The sequence below is a fragment of the Lactuca serriola genome, chromosome 4, assembly GCF_051521515.1.
Source record: "Lactuca serriola cultivar US96UC23 chromosome 4, Lser_US96UC23_V15, whole genome shotgun sequence".
Classification (NCBI taxonomy): domain Eukaryota; kingdom Viridiplantae; phylum Streptophyta; class Magnoliopsida; order Asterales; family Asteraceae; genus Lactuca; species Lactuca serriola.
Genome location: NC_136411.1, coordinates 116,389,796 through 116,413,953, shown reverse-complemented (window position 1 = coordinate 116,413,953; position 24,158 = coordinate 116,389,796). Strand labels below are relative to the sequence as shown.

At 38.6% G+C, this 24,158-nt stretch overlaps 1 protein-coding gene across 1 annotated transcript; it reads left to right on the top strand.

The window, feature by feature from the left end:
• The first annotated feature begins 21,005 nt into the window (after positions 1–21,005).
• On the top strand, positions 21,006–23,094 carry LOC145098758 (uncharacterized). Its single transcript, XM_079036365.1, has 2 exons — positions 21,006–21,819; positions 23,006–23,094. The coding sequence occupies exons 1-2, from the start codon at positions 21,006–21,008 to the stop codon at positions 23,092–23,094; spliced, it is 903 nt and encodes a 300-aa protein (XP_078892491.1).
• Positions 23,095–24,158: the final 1,064 nt, after the last annotated feature.

The following is a 24,158-nucleotide window of genomic DNA, read 5'->3' as shown; positions in this document are numbered from 1 at the left end:
TGGGCCGATTAGGGTTTCACTATGTCGAGCACCACCCACAGCCACCTCAGGCGATGGTGGTCGACGGCGGCACACGGCGGTAGTCACCACCACATGACGGTGGTGGTGGTTTTTTTGTCGACTTTCAACCGAGAGTTGTCTAACCAACGACACACCATTACTATAAATGCATTTCCACAATTTCACACATACACACACACATAGCCACCTCCCACGGTGACTCGTGGCGACAGAAGGAAGCTATATGTTGGCAGCCACCATGGTTGGCTGCCATGGTGGTTGTTTGCGATTTTTGGTCATCTATACGTACACACTCGATTGGACAGGCACTCCCTCACCACTCTAAGCTGAGAACGCACCATACACACGCAGTGACACACACGACGCCACCATCCTTGCTGTGGAAGATGGCAGCCGAGGGACGTAGTGAGAGGGGAAACTGTCCGGAGCGACAACGGTGACGGGCTCATGGAAATAGCGCAAGAAGTGAAGGAACACATTACCGGGGGAAGGAGATGCTGCAGCGACTATGAACTCGCCGATCTTCGTAGTCACCGACGACGACAGCGTGCGAGGTTTGGCTATAGGCTTTCAGCTTCATCCACAGTGGGCGTCTCAGTAGAGTGCTCGGTTGTTCCAGGCGTCACTGATAGCGGTTGTGGCGGTCAATCTCAGCTATGTGGCGGTGGATGAAGGTGTTGGCGGCTAGTGGATATATTCTAGGGTTTGGGTTTAGTGGTGCTCCCACAACACGGGAGGGAAATGAAGGGTCTTAAACTCCCATCCCATATTACAACTTCGCCCAAATTGACACGTTCGACCCCCCCCCCCCTCCTCAGTTCATTACAATGCAACTCCACATTTTACTCTTTAGCCCTTGTTTTCCAAAAATTCATTCACTACAATTGCATTCGATACCATTTAGACCATAAATTCCCAAATTTATAACATTTTACTCCCAAGGTTGAAACTAATAAACTATTATGGATTTAGAGCCTTAATAAAATAATATGAAATATACTTCTCATCCCGAGGTTTATTTATTTATTTATTTTATTTAATCTTTTTTTATTTAAATTCCAAAATAGAATGTGACAGTTCTCCCCAACTTAAATTAGATTTCGTCCTCGAAATCAGTCGTTACCATTCCCGATACAACAACAACCACAAGAACACCCCAACCTTTCCAAGGAAACCAAAACCGATCCTCACAGGGCTCTACAGCCTACAGATGAAGCAATCCTTTGCAACTAAATCACATTTACTCAAGTTGAAATCTAAAGCCTTGAGATGGTCTGACTCCCTGACAGACCAGCCACACTGAATCATTGTCAAATCCATTGCACTTATCTCCTAACTAGCTATTCAACTTCTGATAACTTGAGGTTCTCACTAGAAAACAGAATCGCCGACGAAGTTTCCATGTAGTACACTTATACTTGACAGAAGGCTCAGATAATCCTTCGAGTAGGAAACCTGTCCCTGCAACGGTTAGACTCACACGAGAGTTGCGCAGCAGGACCAAATCATATACTCTGAGATTATCCAAACTCATCTGCAAGTGACCTGAGATCTCCTATGAGTAACAAGTGGCTCCACACTCGAGTTCCAAATCAATAGCACCACCTTAACTTATCTTATGTCCTTTACCAATAGAACAATTCCAAGTCACAACACAAGAGCTTGATCTATAATCAGAACTGAATCGATTCATTACCCTGGAACTCTTTTATCGATGCCCTCGGCACATATATACCCCGGTTCTCAACCCATATAAACAAAAATCCAGCACAAAACACTTGCGTTCCTGACTTGAGATCTTACCCAAGAATCTAACCCGATACTCAACTCGTTAACCGAGATCCATAGATCTGCACTTGCATTTTACCCAAGACCTTCTGATAGCGCCAATCCTTGTTGGACCGACTTATAAAGGTACCTAAACCAATGCTGAGACTACCAATCTCGCACCTGGTCCAACCACCAGGTTCCCAAGAGTCCAAATAACAAAGTTATCCAGTCTATACACCCTTCTGTGCCACATACACTAACCACTTACTGAAACCTGAAATGCAGAATTCAATACCTTGACCCAACGGTCTCTACCAGGTCCCACCTACATTAGTATAAACAAACAGGCCTTGCCTATGGGTCCCACCCAAACTATACCACAGAGCGGCCTTACCTAGGGGTCCTACCCATCTAGGGTTACACAGGCCCATCTCCACCTCGGACCCCAGTGGTCCTCAACCCACAACGGAGAAATACTCCATGACAATCCTGACTAATGTGCCCAAGGCACAAACTAATTCCCCCTTTACGCTCATATCCGCTACAAATGATGGTCTACCTCGAACATATGAATGTTATGATCCATCACAGTTTAACAACACTTCTAACCAATCACGATTACCATCCCGGGTTTAATCACTAACCAACCATCTCAATCACAATGTCCTGAATTCAATCTGCATCATTCAAGAACAGGCAGCGAGACTCTACATGACTCTCGGTCGGGATCCATCCACAAGCCTACTATGCATAACAAGAAAATACCGATAATCTATCGGGAGTTTCTATGAACTCCCACTTACAAAACCTTGAACTAAATGGTCATTTGTGTCGTCTCTATACCTTACCAAGATGCGAAACTTGTCCTAGTTCCACACCCGATCCAATTCTCGAAAATACTGATCGATTCTCCCCCACTTGGATTCAGCGAAGATCTTTCATCCTATTAGTCTGATGGATTCCTAACCCATCAAACTTCATGTAATAAGAACTACTTAAAACTTATGATTACCAATCTAGCGTTCCATCACTAGCCAAATCTCAACGATTGTCCAACTACTAGAATCCAGATGTATTCTCTTGAGACCTTAACCAGATTTGATGATCCAAGTCACCTCTCATGGCACCATTCCATTTCCTTGAGTTCTTATGCCTGCGACTAACTACCATAACCCTTTCCATGCACTAAAGAACCTCTATTCTAATTTCTATCCACAAAGAATCATTAAACTCTAATCGACTTCGTTCCATGCAAAATTACAATCCTCTTGACACATCCAATGATCAAACAAATCATGCAACTAACACTATTATCTTCCTGCTACTGCTCCCTCCCCATCAACGATAGTGCCTTGAACTCTAAAGTTCTTCTATAGGCAACTTTCGGTGATACTCGACAGTTGATAGAACCACTGAACCCTGACTCCACTGGAGAACTATCACGCTAACCCTAGCCAAATATCCTCCTAGCAATACCGCTGAATTGATCTTGCCAAGGACCAGGATAGACAATGGAACCAACTGGAACCCACTTGACAAAATACGACCCTTTAATGATTCATTGAAGACTTCCGCATGCATAATGACATATCACACTTCTTGATAATATAGTCCCGACAATAGCAGAAAATCCATCCAAGATGTTGCTTATCCAAATACCGTGCCAAAATTCCCACACATAACAAATTCCTGATAACCGCCAAGAAGAAAACAGAAAATATCATATTTGCAAAAGTATTAGAAGGAATCCCAACCTCTCCCCACCAATCATGGGCCGTATCTTTCAGGAGGCAGGAAGCCAGTCGAAATTTGTCCCTCTTGGGACAACAACTGGTATGAAAAGCGTTGGCAACAATTGCCAACCATCTGGTGCTAGCGATGGGGTCCTTAGCCCCATGATAATCTGGAGCTCTACGAGCTCTGAACTCGCGAAACGTTTAAGTGTGCGTCCCTATGATGGCCGCCATTTCGGTGCGAAATGCACCCATCCTCTCATCACAAATCTACAAAATTTCCTCCTTGACCTTACCGAAGATCACAGGTGTATGGTTAATGATATTGTGTGTACTCTCAGATGAGGCGAACTCCCTCATCTGGCAATCAAGCTGCCCGGCTCCAGAGTCAGAGCCTGATGCCTCGTCGGCACCAGAACTACCATCTGATCTACCAAGTAGCGTTACAATACACATAAATATACCATAACAACCATCATAATACTCATCATAACTCAAGGGATCTCACACACTACAAGTTATGTGGGTTCATCTCAACCTTCCTTGATTCGAGTACGGATCCTCTGCTTTTAGTAGTATGGGCTCATACTAGATTCCACATCTTTCCGAACTTTCCTCAAGAACTGCCTAGACTCCACCAAGTCCCTTTCTCTACTACTGCTCTCTGCACTAATCTCATCCTAGTCTTGCCCTAGGGTAATCTCTGACCCACTCTCCACCATCAGCTGCATAAGAAGTCCCTTCTATCTTCCCTAACTAGCTCGTGAATACCACTATATATCACTAAGACTAGATAATTCTTTGAATATGAGATTCTACCCTACAACGGTTAGACTCAGACGAGAGCTGCAAAATAGAGCTAATCCTAACCTTCTGAAATTATTTAGTCCTCGTAATATGTAACCTAACATATTCATTTACTAGTTAGTTAAAGATAACTAGGACTCTTAAAAGCACAAAGCAAGCAACATTCAAGCATTGAGTAACCATAATCAAGAATATCCTACTCATGCCATCATATTACTGAGTACTCAGTACTAGCATACAATTCAACAAGCTCATACAACAGGCATATAAGGCATCCTTCCTAGATCCTTAGTCCTAAATTAGCATTCAGTCCTCATACACATATAACAGGCATATAAAGCATAATTCTTAGATCCTTTGCCCTAATCTAGAATGCAGTTCTCATAATCATATCATATCATAAACTTGTATGGGTAACTTGGGAGTACTTACTTGAGCTCGGCTGATTGCATGCACCAAATCCCTTTTTCTCTTTGCCAAATCCTTTTTGTAAAAATGGTTTTTCTTTTAAAAATTTTATACCAAGTCATGTGTTTGAGTTCAGACACACCCGAGAGTGTGCCTGAAACCATCAAACCAAAGCTTTGATACCAACCTGTAACATCCATAAAATAATGACCAAAATTTTCATTTTTAATTATTAAATAAACCATAGTTATCAACCATTCTATCAATACATGAGTCAAAATATTTGAAAACATTATTATCAGAGTTTCCAAATCAAAACATCCCAGGCTACACATCTTGGTGTGTGCTTTGCAATCATCCCGAGCTCCTCTTTTTAAAAACCAAAATACATGAAACCAAAACTGAAAACCGTAAGCACAAAGCTCAGTGAGTCTCCCCAAACTACCACATACCATACAAATAATCATGCTACTAGGAGATACGGGCCCCGCCCACACTCAGGAGGATACGAGCCCCGCTCACACTCGGCTAACTAGGAGATATGGGCTCCGCCCAGATTCTGCTGCCTAGGAGATACGGGCCCCACTCATACTCCGCTATCTAGGAGATACGAGCCTCGCCCACACTCCACTGACTATGAGATACATACCCCGCCCACACTCGGCTAACTATGAGATACTGGCCTCACCCACACTAAGCTACTAAACACACATAAAAGTATCACACAGACAACAAGTATAGCCAAATCTATCAATCAATCCTATATACATACTAAAATAATGCTATGAGATACGGGTGCCGCCCACACTAAACTAATATTGAGATACGGGCCTCACCCCACACTCTGCTAACTAGGAGATACAGGCCCCTCCCACACTCTGTTGACTATGAGACACTGGCCTCGCCCACACTCACATTCCTAACAACATATACAGGTATTGCACAGACAATAAGTATATAGCAATCCAACAATCTGACTTATATCTATACTCAGGTAATAGTGATATACAATCCCTGCCCACACTCCGTGTGCCTATCAAGAACATACAAACTACACGGGCCGACATTGGTGCCTTCAACCCGTTAAAACCAAGAGGAAACTCACCTCAGACTGCTGAAGTTCCGTGGATAATTCTCTGGCTGCTGGCTGACAAATCCCTAAATTGTCAATCGTCCAAGATTAGGGTTTTCTAAACCCTAATTAGGGTTTCCAACCTAATTACAAGCCAACTAAGTCCAAGATTAAGCTATTGATCCGATTAGTGTTTTATTATGTCAAGCACCACCCACTGCCACCTCGGGCAGTGGTGGTCGACGGCGTCATCTGGCGGCAGCCACCACCTCACGGTGGAGGTGGTGGTTTTTATGTCGACTTTCAATTGAGAATTGTCGAACCAACAACACACCATTACAATACATGCATTTCCACAATTTCAAACACACACACACACAGCTAACTCCCACAGTGGCTGGTAGCGGTAGACGGAGGATATATGGCGGCAGCCAACATGGTGGTTGTTTTTGATTTCTGGCCATCTATACAAACACACTCGATTGTACATACACTCCCTTGCCAATCTAAGCTGGGTATGCACCATACACACGTAGTGACACACACGAAGCCACCATCCTTGTTGTGGCAGATGGCAGCCAAGGAACGCAACGAGAGGGGAAGTCGTCCGGAGCAACGACAGTGACGGGACTCGGTGAAATGGCGGAAGAAGCGAAGGAGCACATTACCGGGGGAAGGAGATCCAACAACAACTACGAACTCACCGATCTTCGCAGTCATCGGCAACGCAACATGCAAGGTTTGGCTCCAGGCTTCTAGCTTCATCGATGGTGGGCATCTCATTAGGGTGCTCGGTTGTTTAGGTCGTCATCGGCTGTGGCTGTGGCGGTCGATCTCGGCTAAGCGGCGGCGGGTAAAGGGGTTGGGGGCTAGAGAATATATTCTAGGGTTAGGGTTTGGTGGTGCTCCCATAACACAGGAGGGAAATGAAGGGTCTTAAACTCCCATTCCATATTAAAACTTCGCCCAAAGTGACACATTCCGCCCCTCCTCCTTAATTCATTACAATGCAACTCCATATTTTACTCTTTAGCCCTTGTTTTCCAAAAAAACCATTAACCACAAGTCCCTTTGATACCATTTAGAGCAAGAATTCCCAAATTTATAAAATTTTACTCCTAAGGCTGACACTAATAAACTATTATGGATTTAGAGCCTCATTAAAATAATATGAAATATACTTCCCATCCCGGGGTTTATTTATTTATTTTATTTATTCAATCTTTTTTTATTTAAATTTGAAAATAGAGTGTTACACGTAAAGTTTTTTAAAACCGTGAAATCCCTTGAACTTAACGTTCACAAAGTCTTCAACTGATACCGGCAAACAAACCTTCACTCCCACAATCTTCTTCAAACTCCAAGTCAGATATTGTGGCATTGCATGTTTCAAATAAAAAGCGTAGAGTTTCTGATGCACCGGCTTATCGCAAATCTGAGCCTTTGCGATCTTTTCAAAACATCAAAGCAAAAAGGCCCGAGGAGTGATAGGAAAATCAAGCTGAGAGTCCGTTCCACTATTCAGATCAAATGAAACAGTGGTTTCGAGCCAATACATAATCGGATTGTCAATTGCCTCATTTTGAATTCGTTATATAGAATAAGGAGGGAATAGAGACTTCTGAGTCTCAAGAGTAACTTTCACAATCTTCTATATGGCTTCTTGAGCTTCTAACTCCTTTCGGATCTTAAAAATATTATCAAGTTCTCTATCTCGCTTTTTTATCATGAGCTTCACTGATTCAGAGAGTTCTTCCTCTTCATCATCATCATCATCATCATCATCATCATCATCATCAAAAACCATTTCTTTGCCTTTAGTTGATGTAGAAGCTTTATTAACCTTTTGATCATCAAGCTTCGGTTTATGATCAGTTTCATCTTTCTTTTGTTTTGGTTGGGGTTTTTCTTCTCTCTTGTCTCTCATTGTTTCGGAAGAGCCCAACTCCCTGAAACACCTTCTATCTGGTTGAGCATGGTGAAGACTGGTTGTAGCTTTTCAGAAAGCTGTTGACGTACAGAGACTGTGAACATAGAATCACGAGTCTCTACCATTCTTTGAAGAAATTGATTGATCTCGGAAACACAGCTCTGAAAAACTGTTTTCTCAGTTTCCAGATCGTCAAGGTGGTTGATGGTGTGTTTTCAGCTGAACTGAATGAACCTTGTCCTTCTCAGTCTTTTCAGCCAATTTATCCATGAGATTATTTTCTGGAGTAAGGCCTTTTTGAAGCTTTTCAATCTTGGTAAGAACAAAAGCACTAAGCTCAGCACTAATTGTTAACTCAGAGTCAGAATGTACACTTGTAACTGCTTCCTTTTCAGATTGTAGAGTGGAATAAAGACTGACAATGACTTATTAACAACTTCGATATTTGTATCAGAAGAGCTTCTGAAGTCATCCATGAATTTTGTCACTTCGTCAAGTAGTTTTTCGACTTTTTTGGTCGTTTCATATATAGTTTTCTCTAATGTTGCCATTGCCTTTGTTGATTCTGCAAGGACTTTTGCATTTTCCTTTGTTAACATCTCAATGGTAGCTTGATGAGATTTCAGCATATACTCCTAGTTTGAGGAACCCTTGGAAGACTCTAAAAGAGTATCCAATTTTGACTTAAGCTATTTGAACTGCCCTTTTGTCATCGGGGCATCATCATCATCACTGTTAGCATGTACGGTGAAAGGCTGAAAACTAAATCTATGAAATTATCCGGATCATATCCAAAAAGAATGTCTGGATCGTCGTCACATAATGGAGAAGCTGTAGAGGTACCTAGAACCATACTTACACTTGTGTTGACATCAGCCCCTCGTATCAGATACATTGGCATGAATGTCGGAAGTATGTACCTCCTCCGAAACGGACTTGGCAACAGTGAATTTGGGAGTACTGGTGACTATGGTTATCGTTGTAGTGGTTGAATCTATAAAGATAGGAGTGGAGAATGGGACAGAAATCTACGAAAGTGAATTTCCAAAAAAAATCATTGGTGGTAGTGGAGGAATGGAGATCGGAATTGTAGTAGTGTTAAGAGAGGATGGTGGAGTGTTCATCTGAAAGAAGTATGAAAACCGAGTAGAAGAAGTAGGTAAAGTGGATAACTTTGGAATTGGTTTGGTTAGAGTTGGTTCCGAAGTTGCAAAAATATACTCAACTTCATTCTGAACAGTAGCATCTTCTTGAATATCAGTATGAGTTCTGGATTCTGAAGCCTATTGAACAACCGGAGATGTTGATCTTGGTTTCCTTGCTTTCTTTTTTACCTTCTTCGGAGTGTTCACCACTTTAGAAGTGGCAGCTTTTGATTTTCTCTTTCCTCCCCTTTTTGGTTTGTTTCCTTCCTTGATACCCTTTCGTAGTTCACCTGACTTAGGGCAAACACCAGATGTAGGCTGCTTGCGATACTCGTTCACAATCGCATTATCAGAAAGTACTTTTTCCAACATTACTTTCGAAATTGAACCAACAAAATTGAAATTTATTGGGTCAAACATCATAAAGGTTGAACTCTAAACAATTGGAATGGTAGCTACAACAGAATTAGTCGTCATTTGAACCTTGTAGCGGTATAGGGCTCGTTTGATCACTAAGGCCCAAAATCTAGTACATGAGATATCGATATTGCGAGTGGTGGAAGCAGTACTCTTAATACGTTGAGTCCACAAAATTGGACCATAATTGAGATTGATTCCATGGTAGAGACCATAGATATAAGTATACAACAGCTTACTTGCGTTGTCGGATCCGACAACTCTTTTAAAAAAGCTCTTGAACAGGAGAGTGAAGAGCTCGTTCCACATTGGAGGAAGAAAGGGCTTCCTGAACTTAGATAAGAGGGATATATCACCAATGTATCCCATCTACTGAAACATCTCAATGAGTGTAGTAGTGGAAATTGATTCTGGATCCACGAGTCCTTTAGCTGAAGTAGACCTGGAAATTTCAGACACGAAGACATAAATCTATGAGAGACACAACATGAAATGAATACGTCTTAAAAATTGAGATAAAACTTATTTCTTATCATGTAATCACATCGTGTCAAATTCGTGGCAGACACGTTTTAATGACACAGATACACGAATTGTCAGGTCTAGGATGAAGCAAGCCCTAGAATTGTGCAGAAACAGGCTTTGGTGATCGAGGTCTTGTGAGAAGCTACCTCGAAGCTAATGACTCCATTAGCTTGAATGTAGGTAGCAGAAAAATAAACCTTTGAAAGATAGACCAGAGGAACAGATTCTTCCATGGTTAGAGCTTGAGCCAGTGGAGAGAACCTTAAGCATTCAATCATCGGCCTTAGGGCTTCTTGGTAGCGAGATGAGTCAATATCAAGTATGAGATTTTGACTTGGCTTGATATTTAGCAACACGAAAGATGTTGATTGATCGACGAATGAAGTGGTTTTAGTTGATCCTCCTATTTTAGCTTTGAGGAAGACAATGAATAGTAGAGAGAAAAAAAGGTTATTGCTTGGAGGGTTTTGAAAATTGTTTGAGTGGTGAGAGAAAAAAAAACCGTCGAAATCCATTATATACGTCATGTGATGAGTGGCGAGAGAAAACCACTGCTTGACGTTCCCATATCCCGTAAAAGTAGCATAGAATAACGTGATAGCTCATCATACGTCAGACATCGTGTAACTGACATGCATGATGTAAGGGTTTTGACAAAGGCATGCCTTATTTAAATCCTTATCTCCAATAAACCTCCATTTCAGTTTCGGCTCATTTAGAATTAACAACCAATTCGTGAAGACTTGTTCTCTCAATTAAAAGTATTTAATCGGAACTAGAACCAGACTTTGAAAAATCATAAATCTTTTTGTGCAAGAATGTGCCAAAGAAAAATAAATAAATCAAATTATATTTATGCGATTCTGTGATGTCAAATAAATTGACATGAAATTTAGATGCGTTTCGGATTTTGGGTCTCACTCAAAATCATTTCTAAATTAACGGTGAAAATGGGTTTCCGAAACCCATTTCTAAATTAACGGTGATAACGATTTCAAGATCATCAACACAGATGTTATGTAACCATAAACCTCAGTGGTAATTGGTGAGAATCTTAAGGGTTACGTTTACAAATGTGAAGTTGATGGAGAAATTTGAGACTTGTTCCGAAGAGTAAGGTACCTCTGCTACATATTAATGACAAAGCAGTCAACTCTTAATTAAGTGTGAGAAGAGTAAGATAGGTCAATGACTTATGTGAATTATCAGTCTGATTGGGAAGAAACGATCGGAATGAAGGTTTCATTAAGACTTCAAACATAGAGTTTTCGTGGCTTGGGACAACATGCAACAGCATGCTTCTAAGGACACTTTGCTATTACATAGATTCGGAATTATACCTGCCCCATCGTTCTAAATTGAGGTAACATGAATTTGTACCTGAGAAAAGAATGTATTATGAAGATAACATACGAAAAACAAAAATAAAGAAAATATTTGTGTAATTTTTGAATTTTTGAAAAAGATAAAACATAAATAAAGAAAATATGTTTGTGATTTTTGATTTTCTGAAAAAGATAAAACAGAAATAAAGAAAATATTTTTGTGATTTTTTATTTTATAAAAAAGATAAAAAAAAAATTCAGAAACACAAATGAATAATAACTTCAGAATCATTCAAAAGCTAGGAAGCAGTCGGAAGACACTTAATATACAAAGGATACAGAAGATTTTCGAAACCCTGATGAACAACACATTTCGAACCATTCCAAAGCTTGAAAACAATTGGAATTTTGAAAATTAATTACAAACCATTCCAAAGCTCGGAAACATTCGGAATATGAATAGTAAAATCCGATTACGAAAGGGATTTTGGAACTAAGTCCGCTTCAATTATGCCTAGCCCTTGTAAAATTTTCTCGAATGTCATTTCAGGTAAGCCCTTAGTGAAGATACCAGTTAGTTGATCAGAGTATCTAACAAAGTGTACTTTAACGTTTCCATCCTCAACATGATCCCTTATAAAATGATATCTTAGTGCAAAATGTTTTGTCTTTGAGTGTTGCACTGGATTATGGTAGATTCTGATTTGAACCACAGTATAGTGGAATTCTTTTCATGTTGATCCCATAATCACTAAGCTGATTCTGAATCCACACAACTTGGGAAGTGCACGATGCAACTATGATGTATTCAACTTCTAAAGTAGATAAAGAGACACAAGTCTGCTTCTTGGATTGCCAATTCACAAGTTTTCCATCCATAAACTAACATCCCCCATAAGTGCTTTTACGATCAAGTCCACATACACCAAGATCAGCATCGAAATATGCTTGCATAAAGAATACGAAATTAGTAGACCTAGCAAACGTGTCGTGTCGTGTTGGGTTCGTGCCGTGTCAAGACATTAAACGGGTTGAGAGTGCTTGACCCTAACCCGACCCGTTTAATTATCGTGTCGTGTCATGTCAACCCATTTATTTTCGTGTCGGGTTTCGGGTTAAGGTTTAAACATTATAAATATGTTGTGTCATGTCGGTTTGAAATTTTGAATTTTACTGTTAATTCTTGAATTTGGGTCGCTTTAAATGTAGAATATTGAAAATATTTCTAAAAATAGGATATATATATATATATATATATATATATATATATATATATATATATATATATATATATATATATATACGGGTCATCTTCAAGTTATCTTCGAGTTGAAAGTCTTGACCCTAACCCTAACCGTTTAATTATCATGTCGTGTCGTGTCAACCCGTGTACATAAACGGGTTGAAATCTCTAACCCTAACCCGCTAACTTCGTGTCGGGTTGTCGTGTCGTGCCAGATTTTGCCAGGTCTAGAAATTAGAAGGATACCATATTCCGAGAGAGGTGGTTCTTTTGAGGTATCGAAATATATTCTTCACAATAATCATATGTAGTTTACCGGGATTCGCCTGAAACCTGGCACAATAACATACAACAAACATAATATCAGGACGACTCGATGTTAAATAGATTAAAGATCCAATCATCTGACGATATTGATTGATATCAGCTGCTGGTTTGTCTAAGGATGGAGTAAGTTTTGCGCCGCATCCCATTAGAACTCGGGCTGGAAACGAGCCAAGCCAAGCTCGAGCCTGGCCAGGCTCGGGCTCTGCTCGTTTAAATATTTATAAGCTCAAGCTCGAGCTCGGCTTGTTTTGAGCCTTGTGGTACAAAGCTCGAGATCGTCTCGTTATGAATTGTACGGGCTCGGGTTCGGTTTGGGCTCGGCTCGTATACGGTATACTCTAATTTTCTAAAATAGCATTTATTAAATTATTATATATTTTAATATATATAAATAAAAACATTTTATTGTATATATGTAGGCTTGTTTAGGCTCGCGAGCCTAATCGATCCAAGTAACAGAGGCTCGAGCTCGAGTCCGTTTAATAAACAAGCCTAATATTAAGCTCAAGCTCGGTTTGGGCTCATTTAAAATCGATCTCGAGTCGAGCTTTTAATGATTCGATCTCGAGTAGCTCACGAGTAGCTTGACTCGTTTGCACCCCAAATTAGAACCTTGACCTTTGAATCACCCACCATACCAAATTTTGCTTGCAAAGTCTTCGTGTAGGCTTCTTGGTTGATAAATATTCCCTCTGAGCTCTGTGTAATGTTTAATCCAAGGAAAAAGTCAAAGGGACCCACTAAACTCATTTCAAATTTAGTTTCCATCAGTTTTCAGAATTCAGTAGTTAATTCTAGATTAGTGGATCTGAAAATGATGTCATCAAAATAAATTTGAACGATCATTAAAGGGTAACCATCTTTCTTGTGAAAAAAGGTTGGGTCAACCGAAACTTGTTGAAATTTTGATTGTTTCAGAAAATGAGTAAGAGTTTCGTACAACACATGAGGTGCTTGTTTCAGACCATACACTACCTTATCCAATATATAACAGTGATTAGATATTTTTCATTAACGAAACCTGGTGGTTGTTCCACGTAGACCGTTTCCTCGATTTCACCATCCATAAATGCACACTTCACATCCATTTGAAAGAATTCATAATTTTTGTGAGCAGCATATGCAAGAAACATCCGAACAGATTCAAGTCTTGCAAATGGTGCGAAGGTCTCTTCGTAGTCGATACCTTGCAAACTGTGCGAACATCTCTTCATAGTCTGTACCTTCCTCTTCGTAGTCTGCCCTACGATCTCATCCATCAGTGATCCTCAAAGTAATCGGAGCAGACTCACTTACTACTCGCCCCCTCAACATCGGGCAGTCGGCCTTCTTGTGGCCCACCTGGTCGTAGTGAAAACATAACGGGCTTGGACAATCCTTGCTGACATGCCCAACCCTGCCACATTTGTAGCAGCCTAAACCCTTGGAATGATAAAGCCCATCGTGTAGTTTCCCGCACGTACTGCACTAACCCCGACACTGCTGGCCTCTCAAACGCTGATCATAAGTCTTGGGTCTCTTCCCGTGACCCTCCACTACATGCACCTGATCTGATCCCCTCTTCCTAAGGTGCTCCAAATCAATCTCCTGCCCTCGGGCTCTAAAAACCATATCATTCAGGGTCTCACACCCTGAAATACTCACAAATTCCTTGATATCATCCCGCAACATATCATGATATATCACCATCTTCATTTCCTCATCTGATGCATACTACGGTACCAATAAAGCCCTCTTCCAGAACTTCGCAGTGATCTCTGCCACACTCTCAGTAGTCTGGCGGAGATACAGAAACACTCGCTCCAAGTACTGCACCTCAATCACCGGTGCAAAATCAACTCGGAACCTGGTAGAGAAGTCATCCCATGACATATCATCAACAACGTCAACACCTAATTCACTACCAACCACTTCTCACAAATCCCTTTTCCGGTCCTTCAACAGGCAGGAAACATATTTGACCTTCGTTTACTCAGGGCAGAAACTCGTCCTGAATGCGGTATGCTAACCACCTCCTATTGACAACAGGGTCTCTTTCCTAGTGGAACGTAGGAGCTCCACAAGCACAAAGCTCCTGGAAAGAAAGAGTGTGAGCTTCAATAATAGCCATAATCTCAGCACAGAATGTGCACAAGCGCTCATCCAAGATCTCCGAAATATTGGTAGAAATCTTCGATGAGATGAACTCCCGCACCTGCTTGTTAATCAGCTTAGCACCTGCACCTGAGCTGAAACACGATCCCGAATCAGAACTAGAACCTGAACCATCTGCTTGAGTGATCATCTCCAAAACTAAAATACAACATGCCAAATATGAAAACATGCCCAAGAATCCTCTTCCAAAAAGATTCTAAGATTCTCCAAGACTCTCACCGAGTTGAGTATAGATCCTGTGCTTTCAGTAGTACGGGCCCAATACTACATTGCACACCTATCCATACTTTCCTCAACAATCATCCTGAATCCTCTAAGTTACTTCCTCACAACAATGCACCAAAACTCACTAAACGGCACCACTAAACCCACTAAAGCATATCCTAGGCTCTCCTAGGTTCCCGACCTCACCCATCTCCCTGATGCTGAAGGACTCCCACCAATGTTAACTAGCTTCCACATGAATATAGTCAAATCCAATAAAGATCAGATAATCCTTCAAGTAAAAGACTCAACCCTAGAACGGTTGGACTCAAACAAGAGCTGCGCAATAGGGTCAAATTCATTACTCTGAGATTATTTAACTTGTGACACATGTGACTTAGCAAATTCACTTAGCAGTCAATTCACATCACTAAGAGTCCCATAAAGCACTAAGCAAACAACATTCAAACAATGGAAAAATCTAACCAGCATACACTAACCAAGGCATTTTATCCACTCATCTATAATCCATACTAGCATGCAATTCTAAAGCTCATACAATTAGGCATAAAAAGGCATCCCTACTATCATATAACACTGAGAAGATCCTTAGCGCTAATCTAGCATGAAATTCTCATAATCATAACATATATCATAATAAACATGCACTGGTATTCTGGGAACCACTTGCTTGAGTTCGGCCGATTGCACGCATCACGCCCTTTATTTGAATTGATTTTTTATTAAAATGTTCAGTTTATAAAAAATTTCACCAAACCCTTAGTTCGAGTCCACGCACACCTGAGAGTATACCTGAATCCCTCAAACCAAGGCTCTGATACCAACTTGTATCAACCTAAAAATCAAGGGTAAAATTTCATTTTTATTATAATCGAAACACTATTGTAACTTCATCCAAACATTGAAAAGCATTTCAAAATAAAACAATTATCAGAGTTCATTCCCAAAATCACATATTGAGGAAAACATGGGTGCATGCGTTGCGATCAAGTCGGGCCCTTCCCTTTCGAACTGGAAGTACCTGAAACCATAAACAACAAACTGTAAGTACAAATCTTAGTGAGTTCCCCAAATACCAGATACCAAACATATCAAACGAGCCATACATATCATACATATTCAATCAATCAATAAAAGTGCTATGTGCCAACCATAGTCTTGTCGATATGCCACCAGCCGCCTTGTGGTCTTCCTTGCCAAGCCGGGGGTCAAAAACCGAGGTCTTACAGATAAGTGCCAGGATCCACCTCCGGGTCTTCCATGCAAGCATCACAAAGACAACTAGCATACAATCTATGCTACTTAACCAATTAACTGCCAGAGTTCAGACTTTAGTCTTGCATAAAATTTGCCAAGAGCCGCCTCCTGGTCTTTCATACAAACTGCCATGAGTTACCCCCGATCTTTCATACAAACTGCCTCCTGGTCTTTCAATACCAAAATAACACCGAATTAGCAATTGGGTTGCAAAATATGATCCATAATCAATACTAGGGGTAAAATGACCAATTTACGCCTGACCCAATATGAACCAAAACTGAGGCATAAGCCCATAACCAAAAAGGCCTGAACTACAAGATCTATAAAAGCCCACTAATGGCCCAATTTACCAAATTGGGCCCAACCCCATATGGGCCTTATCCTAAAGCCTAATAATTCCTTAGCCAATAATAAATCTCAGTTGGCCTAAAAGGCCCAAAGAAACAAAGTGGACCAAGTATGTGAATCCCTAAACGTAACAAACCTAAAACCCATCTCGTACACTCAGCTACGTCGGGAGTACTCGACGAATGCTGGATGGCGACCAAAAGAAGGTACAATATCATCTATTACGCAAGACGTAACCGAAACATCACTAAAACTCAAAATACATCTTAATCCTTTAAGTCCATGTATCAAAACCTCATACGACCTTTAAACTAAGCTCTTAATGCATAAAGTCTGCAACTTTATGCATTTACATGACTCAATGGCACCCAAAAACCAATTTAATCCAATAAGACTCAACATAATCTAGCTAGAACATGCATGGACCATTCTTAAGCATCAAGCAAGCATTTTTATGAACTAGAAACATCAGAAGAGGCAAGATCTATCACTCCAAGCTCCTGGAGTGGCTCATACTCACAAGGAGAAATTAATACCCTATAAAAACCCTTAATCTTGCCCTAAACTCAGCTAACACAATAAGAAGTCATGATGTGAACTTTTTGAATGAGCTGGAAATGAAGCCAAAAGTTTAGATCTAAACGTCCTCCTTTGAACTACAAGCTAGCACCAAACACCCTTTTCTTGGAAATGAGCAATAACACACTAAAAATCACACTTAGATCTCTCAAACACTCAAAATGAGATTAGGGTTTTCGAAATGAGGCTAGAACACAATGGAGGTTGAGAATGAAAGAGCCTTGAGCTCATAAAGATGTTTAAATAGTGCCCAAACCCCAAAAATCATAGTTTGGCACTCTGACCATTACGCTGGGCGTACTAACCCAAGCACGTGCCTTTTACCATGCACGTATGTGACTGAGACGCAAGCCTTTTCCAATAAGGGTCATTTCTGCCAAAATCTTCAAAATGCCATAACTTCCTCATCTTAGGTCCGTTCCAACGGACCTTATATCCATGGAATGATGGCGAGAAGCTCTACGCTTCTAACAACACACCCAGGCCTTAAAGCCTCTAAAGACACAACCGAACACTTGGATCACTTAAACCATAACACCCACACTCGAGAAGGGCCAAATTTTTTCTTTCCCAAGGCCCCAAGCCTCATGACCACCGAAGATTGGGCCGAAGCCCCAAATAAAGAAGCAAATCTGAAACCGAGTGTTACAACTGACTTTTACGCTTTGGCAACTTAAGTCCTCTTAAGTTCCTATGCATGGCTTTGACCCCTGACTTTTATGGTTTGACAACTTAAGTCCTCATAGGCTTCTATTGGCACCGAAATAGTTCATCTTCCTAAATCCATTACAGTTGCCACAATCAATGTTGCAAAACTCGTTAGGCGTCCCCAGGGCGGCTGACTAGCCGCCTAGCGAGTATACAGTTTAGTCGGGGAGTACCCGAATAATTGGATTGGATAAATTATATGAAATTAGTTTTAAGAAAACTATATATAATAAATATAACAAGTTTATAAAAAATTATCACAAATTAGATGAATATCAATAACAATTATCGTTTTTTTTCTTAAAAATTCAAAATTGCCGAGTTTTTTTTTTTTTTTTTTTTTTATCGATTTTGACCGACTCCAAATTTTTCCAATTCTTACCAAATTGGAGTTGATTTTGACTGATTTTGACCGATTTTTGACCGATTTCGAGTTTTTTGGCCGATTCATAATTAGGTGCCTCAGGCCCTACTCGATTCCGATTAATCTGACGTCTAAGTCAAGTTTTGCAACACCGGTCGTAACATGTGGCAAGTAAAATCCTAGTTAGCGACTAAACTCTATATGATAAACGACTACCATCGCTACTATGATAACAATGACGATGCCTATTAAATCATATCCAACCCACACCCAAATACCATTTTACCCATCTTTGAAGCCATTTATCTCCAACGGTACTCATTTTTCAAAAAATGGGGTTGAAGTTTTAGAAATTGGTTTGTATTACTCTTTTTTTATTTTATATCTTTCTACATTATTTTTATCTACTAGTTATAATTTAAAATGTAATATTTAGTATTTGTAATATCCTATTTTATATTAAACTATAATAATTAGTAATAAATATAAAGTTTAATGTTTGTATATCGAACTGATATAAAAGTTAAATACATATTAAAATTTTGAAACAAAGTAACGTATTTTATAAAATTTACTATAGTTGAAATATTCTTACAAACTAGGTGTGAGACCCGTATATTACACGGGTTGATTTAAGAAAAGATTAAACATTAAAATGTAAACAAAAATATTTTTTTAATATACAACTTTAAAACAAGAAAGAAAGAAATGTATTTATTGCAATTTAATATCATATATATGATATTTAATAATTTACATATATAAGAATATAACTTTAATTTTAAAAACTGAAACAAACAAAAAATTGAAAAATGGATAATATTTTTTCAAAAATACCACAAAATGATAAGTGTCAAAATTCATCAGAGATTGACATGTGGCAAAAAAATCTTTATTTATTAAGGAGGATATTCTCACATAAATTATTATAGCAAAAACGATAGATTATATATTTATTACAAAACAATTAATAGAATGTTTAAGGTAAAAAATAGAATAGGATTGAAACAAAGATAAAAAGCTATTTACTTTTTTTTTTTTTTGAAATAAAGGTGAAGAGTTTTTATATATGTTTTTTTAATTAACTTTAAGGGTCATATGTAATTATGTATTACCATTTCCATTTTAATAATGCTTAAAATAAAACAAATATATGAAAAATATAGATTTTTAAACCGGATTTAACTATTTCGGTTAAAATCAGGTTTTACATTTTTGAATTATTCTGCCCAATTTTGCCCCGAATAAAATCGATTACTAATTAACATGGGATTTGGTTTTGAAACCAGTCCATCCTAGTTTCAAAATCCGGAATCGGACTCACCTGAGTCCACAGAATTAACATGTGATTGAATGAATTAAGTCGATCTGATGGACTGTCTTTAACGCATTAGATATTGACTATTCGACTTCAACATCAATGTCCGGCGACCCGGCATTCATAGATTCACCGGCGGAATACTCCGAAGGATTGAGACGAAGGTGTCCGAACCAAAATCACTGTCTAGTCTCTACCAATTACTCAAAACAACAATTATTTTTTTCCTTGAATTGCAACACTTTAAATAAAACTAGGATGTTGCGATCTAGATTCTGCTAAACAACCATCCGCAGAATGTCCACAGGTTATTATGTCTCCAACTCAGAAGTAGGGTTATTCACCAAATGTCATATATATATATATATATATATATATATATATATATATATATATATATATATATATATATATATATATATATATATATATATATATATATATATATATATATATATATATATATATATATATATATATATAATCACTCACGCGTTGCTTATATTTATATAACTGCATAATGCAGATACCACTTGTGTCAGGCTACTTTATTTTATAATTCAGTAAATTAGTACTTAAAACCAAGATGGGTAGATTATGCATCCAATGAAACAACTTAATGTCTCGTCTCCTACTGAGAAATGTTGATACTGTAGTAGGACATAGAATAATGAGAAATGAGCTGTGTATATGGCACATGAATAATGAAAAATGTAGATGAATGGAAGATTAGCAGGCGTAGTCCCACCATTTACTCCAAGACTTTTTCTTCGCCCCATAAAACAGCGTAACGCTATTTTTGTTTTCCGTTGAAAATGAAGCTACACCTTAAGTTAGGTTTCAGCACAAAACATGAATCGCATCAGATCTAGATTAATTAGTCTCAAAGAATCTATACAGAGTTTCCTCAGGTTGCAATGTCTCCCAACTCCCAACCCTACCATCCACCAAAGGTCATTTATTCATGTAATCACTCGTGCATTGGGTATACATATAGATATATATAAATATTTATGGATGATACAATGCAATGCCAGTTGTGATTTGTATCATTGTATTATAGTTAAATTAATTCAGCAAATCAAAACTCAGATCATGCAATATTAATTAAGGCATGTGAATGCTGGAATATAGGGGATAGAATAATGAAAAATGAGCTGTAATTATGGAAGGAAGGGAGACAATTATACATGGCCACGTAATCAAACTTAATTCATGATCACATTACAATTCAACAGCAAACTCCAACTATTTATACCATGTTTGTAACCAGAGGAAACACAATAAACTGAAATCTTATTCTCATTTTTTAGTTCTTAGAAACAGATGGCTTCTATTTCTTCAAACATAACACCCCATAGTCATGTCAGGTCCATCAGCTTACCATCTACATCAGACCAGCAATCCATATTCAATGAGTTTTACAGATTTCAAGCTTCACAAGAAACCACCACATCTTGTTCATCATCATCATTTGTAGGCGATAAACTAAATCGTCTGAATGATATGTATGAGTCCATTCAACCATTCCTTTCATTTCCATCTACTAAACAATCTTTAGCCCAAGGGTGCCACAAAGAACAGCTAAACAAGTTTTTAGATGAACTTCTTGGGCTTTTGGATCTGTGTAGCACCACCAAGGATGCCTTGTTAATATCGGTGGATAATGCCAAAGAACTCCAGTCAGTGATTCGACGCAAAAAAGGCAATAATCATGGGCTGACATCCTCATTTGAGGCCTATCTGTCACAGAGGAGAAAAGTGAAGAAGGTCCTTTGTAAAACGTTGTCAGGTTTGCAGAAGCATTGTTCTTCTTCAGTCAAGGAAGGCCAGAGAACAAAATCAGACATCAATATGTTGAAGGAAATGAGAGTAAACACAATGGAAGTGTTTGAGTCCTTGTTGACTTTCATTCTTGGATCAAATACACAGTCAAAACCGAAAGGCTGGTCTTTGGTGTCGAAGATGATAGGCAACCAGCGTGCACAGTGTCATCAAACACTAGAAGAAACTGAAGTTAAGAAGGTGGATCATGAAGTACACTCTCTAATCACCTACAAGAAAACAAAATCAGATTACTTAGTTTTAGACCATATACAAGAAGGGTTAGCAGAAATGGAATTTAGCCTCCTAGATCTCAGTGAACAAGTAGAATGCCTTTTCAAACACTTGATCAAAACAAGAGTGTCAGTTCTAAATATCCTTAATTGCTAGAAAAAATCGACAGCTCCATTATTTAGTGATGTACATATGATATTTTAATGGTTACAATTTTCTTATGACTGATATACTGTTCAAAAAAAATTATAGAAAACTAAGGTGCACTACAATAAAAAAGGAAATTAGTGGCAACAAAAGTCACCCATAAAAAGTCGCCGCTATTATTCTATCGTTATTGCTAAAAATGTCGCCGGGGTAAAAAGACCTAGGCGTACGTTAAGCGGCTATTGGATTAGGTGTCTAAACTCATAACTGTAATTGATATATACTTGAATTGATAGTAGCATAGTCCTTGTGAGTTGCCATCACAACTAACAACTAGACATGATGACTTTTGGAGAGAGTGGTTGAAGTTATTATTTCATTAACAAATTGAAATAAATTACTTGTTAACATATTATGAAAATATTATATTAATTAGAAATACTAATACTTAATTAATATTTAATCATAAATTAATTGGAATTAATTTTGTGATTAAAAGAATTAATTAAAAGTGCAGGAGCTAAGTTGAATTGTTCAATAATTGAACAATAGGTTCCAGAACCTTCCTACGGAAGGAGGTGGATTGTTTTAGATGGATAATCTAGGATTTCTAGATTATCCCATGTGGATAATTAAGGAGGTGAATATAATTACCAAATTTAAATTAATAATATAATATTCAAATTAGGGTTATCCAATGTATCCTATCTGCACTATAAATAGACCCTTAAGCCTTAGGAATTTCGGTTAACTAAATCCCTAGAAGGGTAGCCGAAATTCTCAAGCTTCTTCCCCTCTCTCCTATCTTATTATCTTGTTTGTAGTGGGTGTGAACCACTAAAGGCGTGACACTTGTGACGCTTGCTCTCAAGGTGTCAAGAAGATTAAGATATCATAGTTATTGCTATATAACAATCAAGGTATGTTTTCTTAACCCGATTTTATTGATTTCGAAAATATACTAGTAGTCTTAGGTGGCGTCTGGTTCACAGAATGTTTTTGAAGGAATTGGAATATGTTAAGGAATTGAAATCTGTCAGGAATTGCAATCCAATTCCATATGTTGTTTGGTTGGTAGGAATGAAATTTCAATTGAATTCCATATCATGTTTGGTTGGCAGAAAATGAAATTGTAAATGATGGTGATGGTGGCAGTGATGTTGACTGCGACAATAATGGTGATGATAACGACAAAGGTGATCGTGGGTAGTGGCGAAGGTGATGAAGGTGGTGGCGGTAGTAATTGTGATGGTGGCGGTCATGAGTAGTGACGGAGGTGGTGGGTGGTGTAGTGGTGGAGGTGGCAATGGTGGAAGTGACGGTAGTGGTGATGAAGGTGGTGGTGGCGGAGGTGATGGTGGCAATGATGGTATGGGCGAGGTGGTAATGATGTTGGCGACAAAAGGGCTTCATGTGTAGTGTAAAAAGTAAAATGGGTAATATGGTAACATTCACAATTTTCACTTGAAAAGAATTTTAATTCCTTAAGTTTTTGGATGAAATTTATTTTCCCTTGTTGGAAGGAAACTTTGACTCATTTAGGAATCCAATTTCTTTTAAAAGCTTGAACCAAACAAAGGAAAGTGGTGGAATTAGATTCTAATTCCTTCTAATTCCAATGGATTCCAACGAACCAAACGACACGTTAGGGTTTTCCATTTGATGTTCAAAAGTTATATGTTAAATTAGAGAAAATATAAATCAATAATTAGGGTTGAATGCACACATATGTTTTTGTTTGTTATGCTCAAAACCCATCATTTATATGGGTTAAAATATATCCCTAGGGCTTGGTCCACTGATATATATATATATATATATATATATATATATATATATATATATATATATATTGTGTGATCCTAACTCTCTCTCTCTCTCGCTCTCTCTCTCTCTCTCTCTATATATATATATATATATATATATATATATATATAGAAAGAGAGAGAGAGAGAGAGAGAGAGAGTTAGGATCATATATAATCATCAAATATTGTGTGAATGTATCTAGACCAATCATCTAATAATGGTAATAGTAATTTTAATTTTAAATAATTATGGTAAAAAATTGCAATTAATAACCGTATAATATAGATATATTAATACCATTAAAATAGGATATCAGTTTCATTCATCATCTTTGTTCTACCCCATCGACATCAAACTTCGAGTCTCCAAGCATTTCTCGCTTTGAAAAATCAAGCACCCAAAAGGACATAAGATTGCTTTCGACCAACAAATGCCACAAACACCTGTTGCCGTTTCAACCCCCATT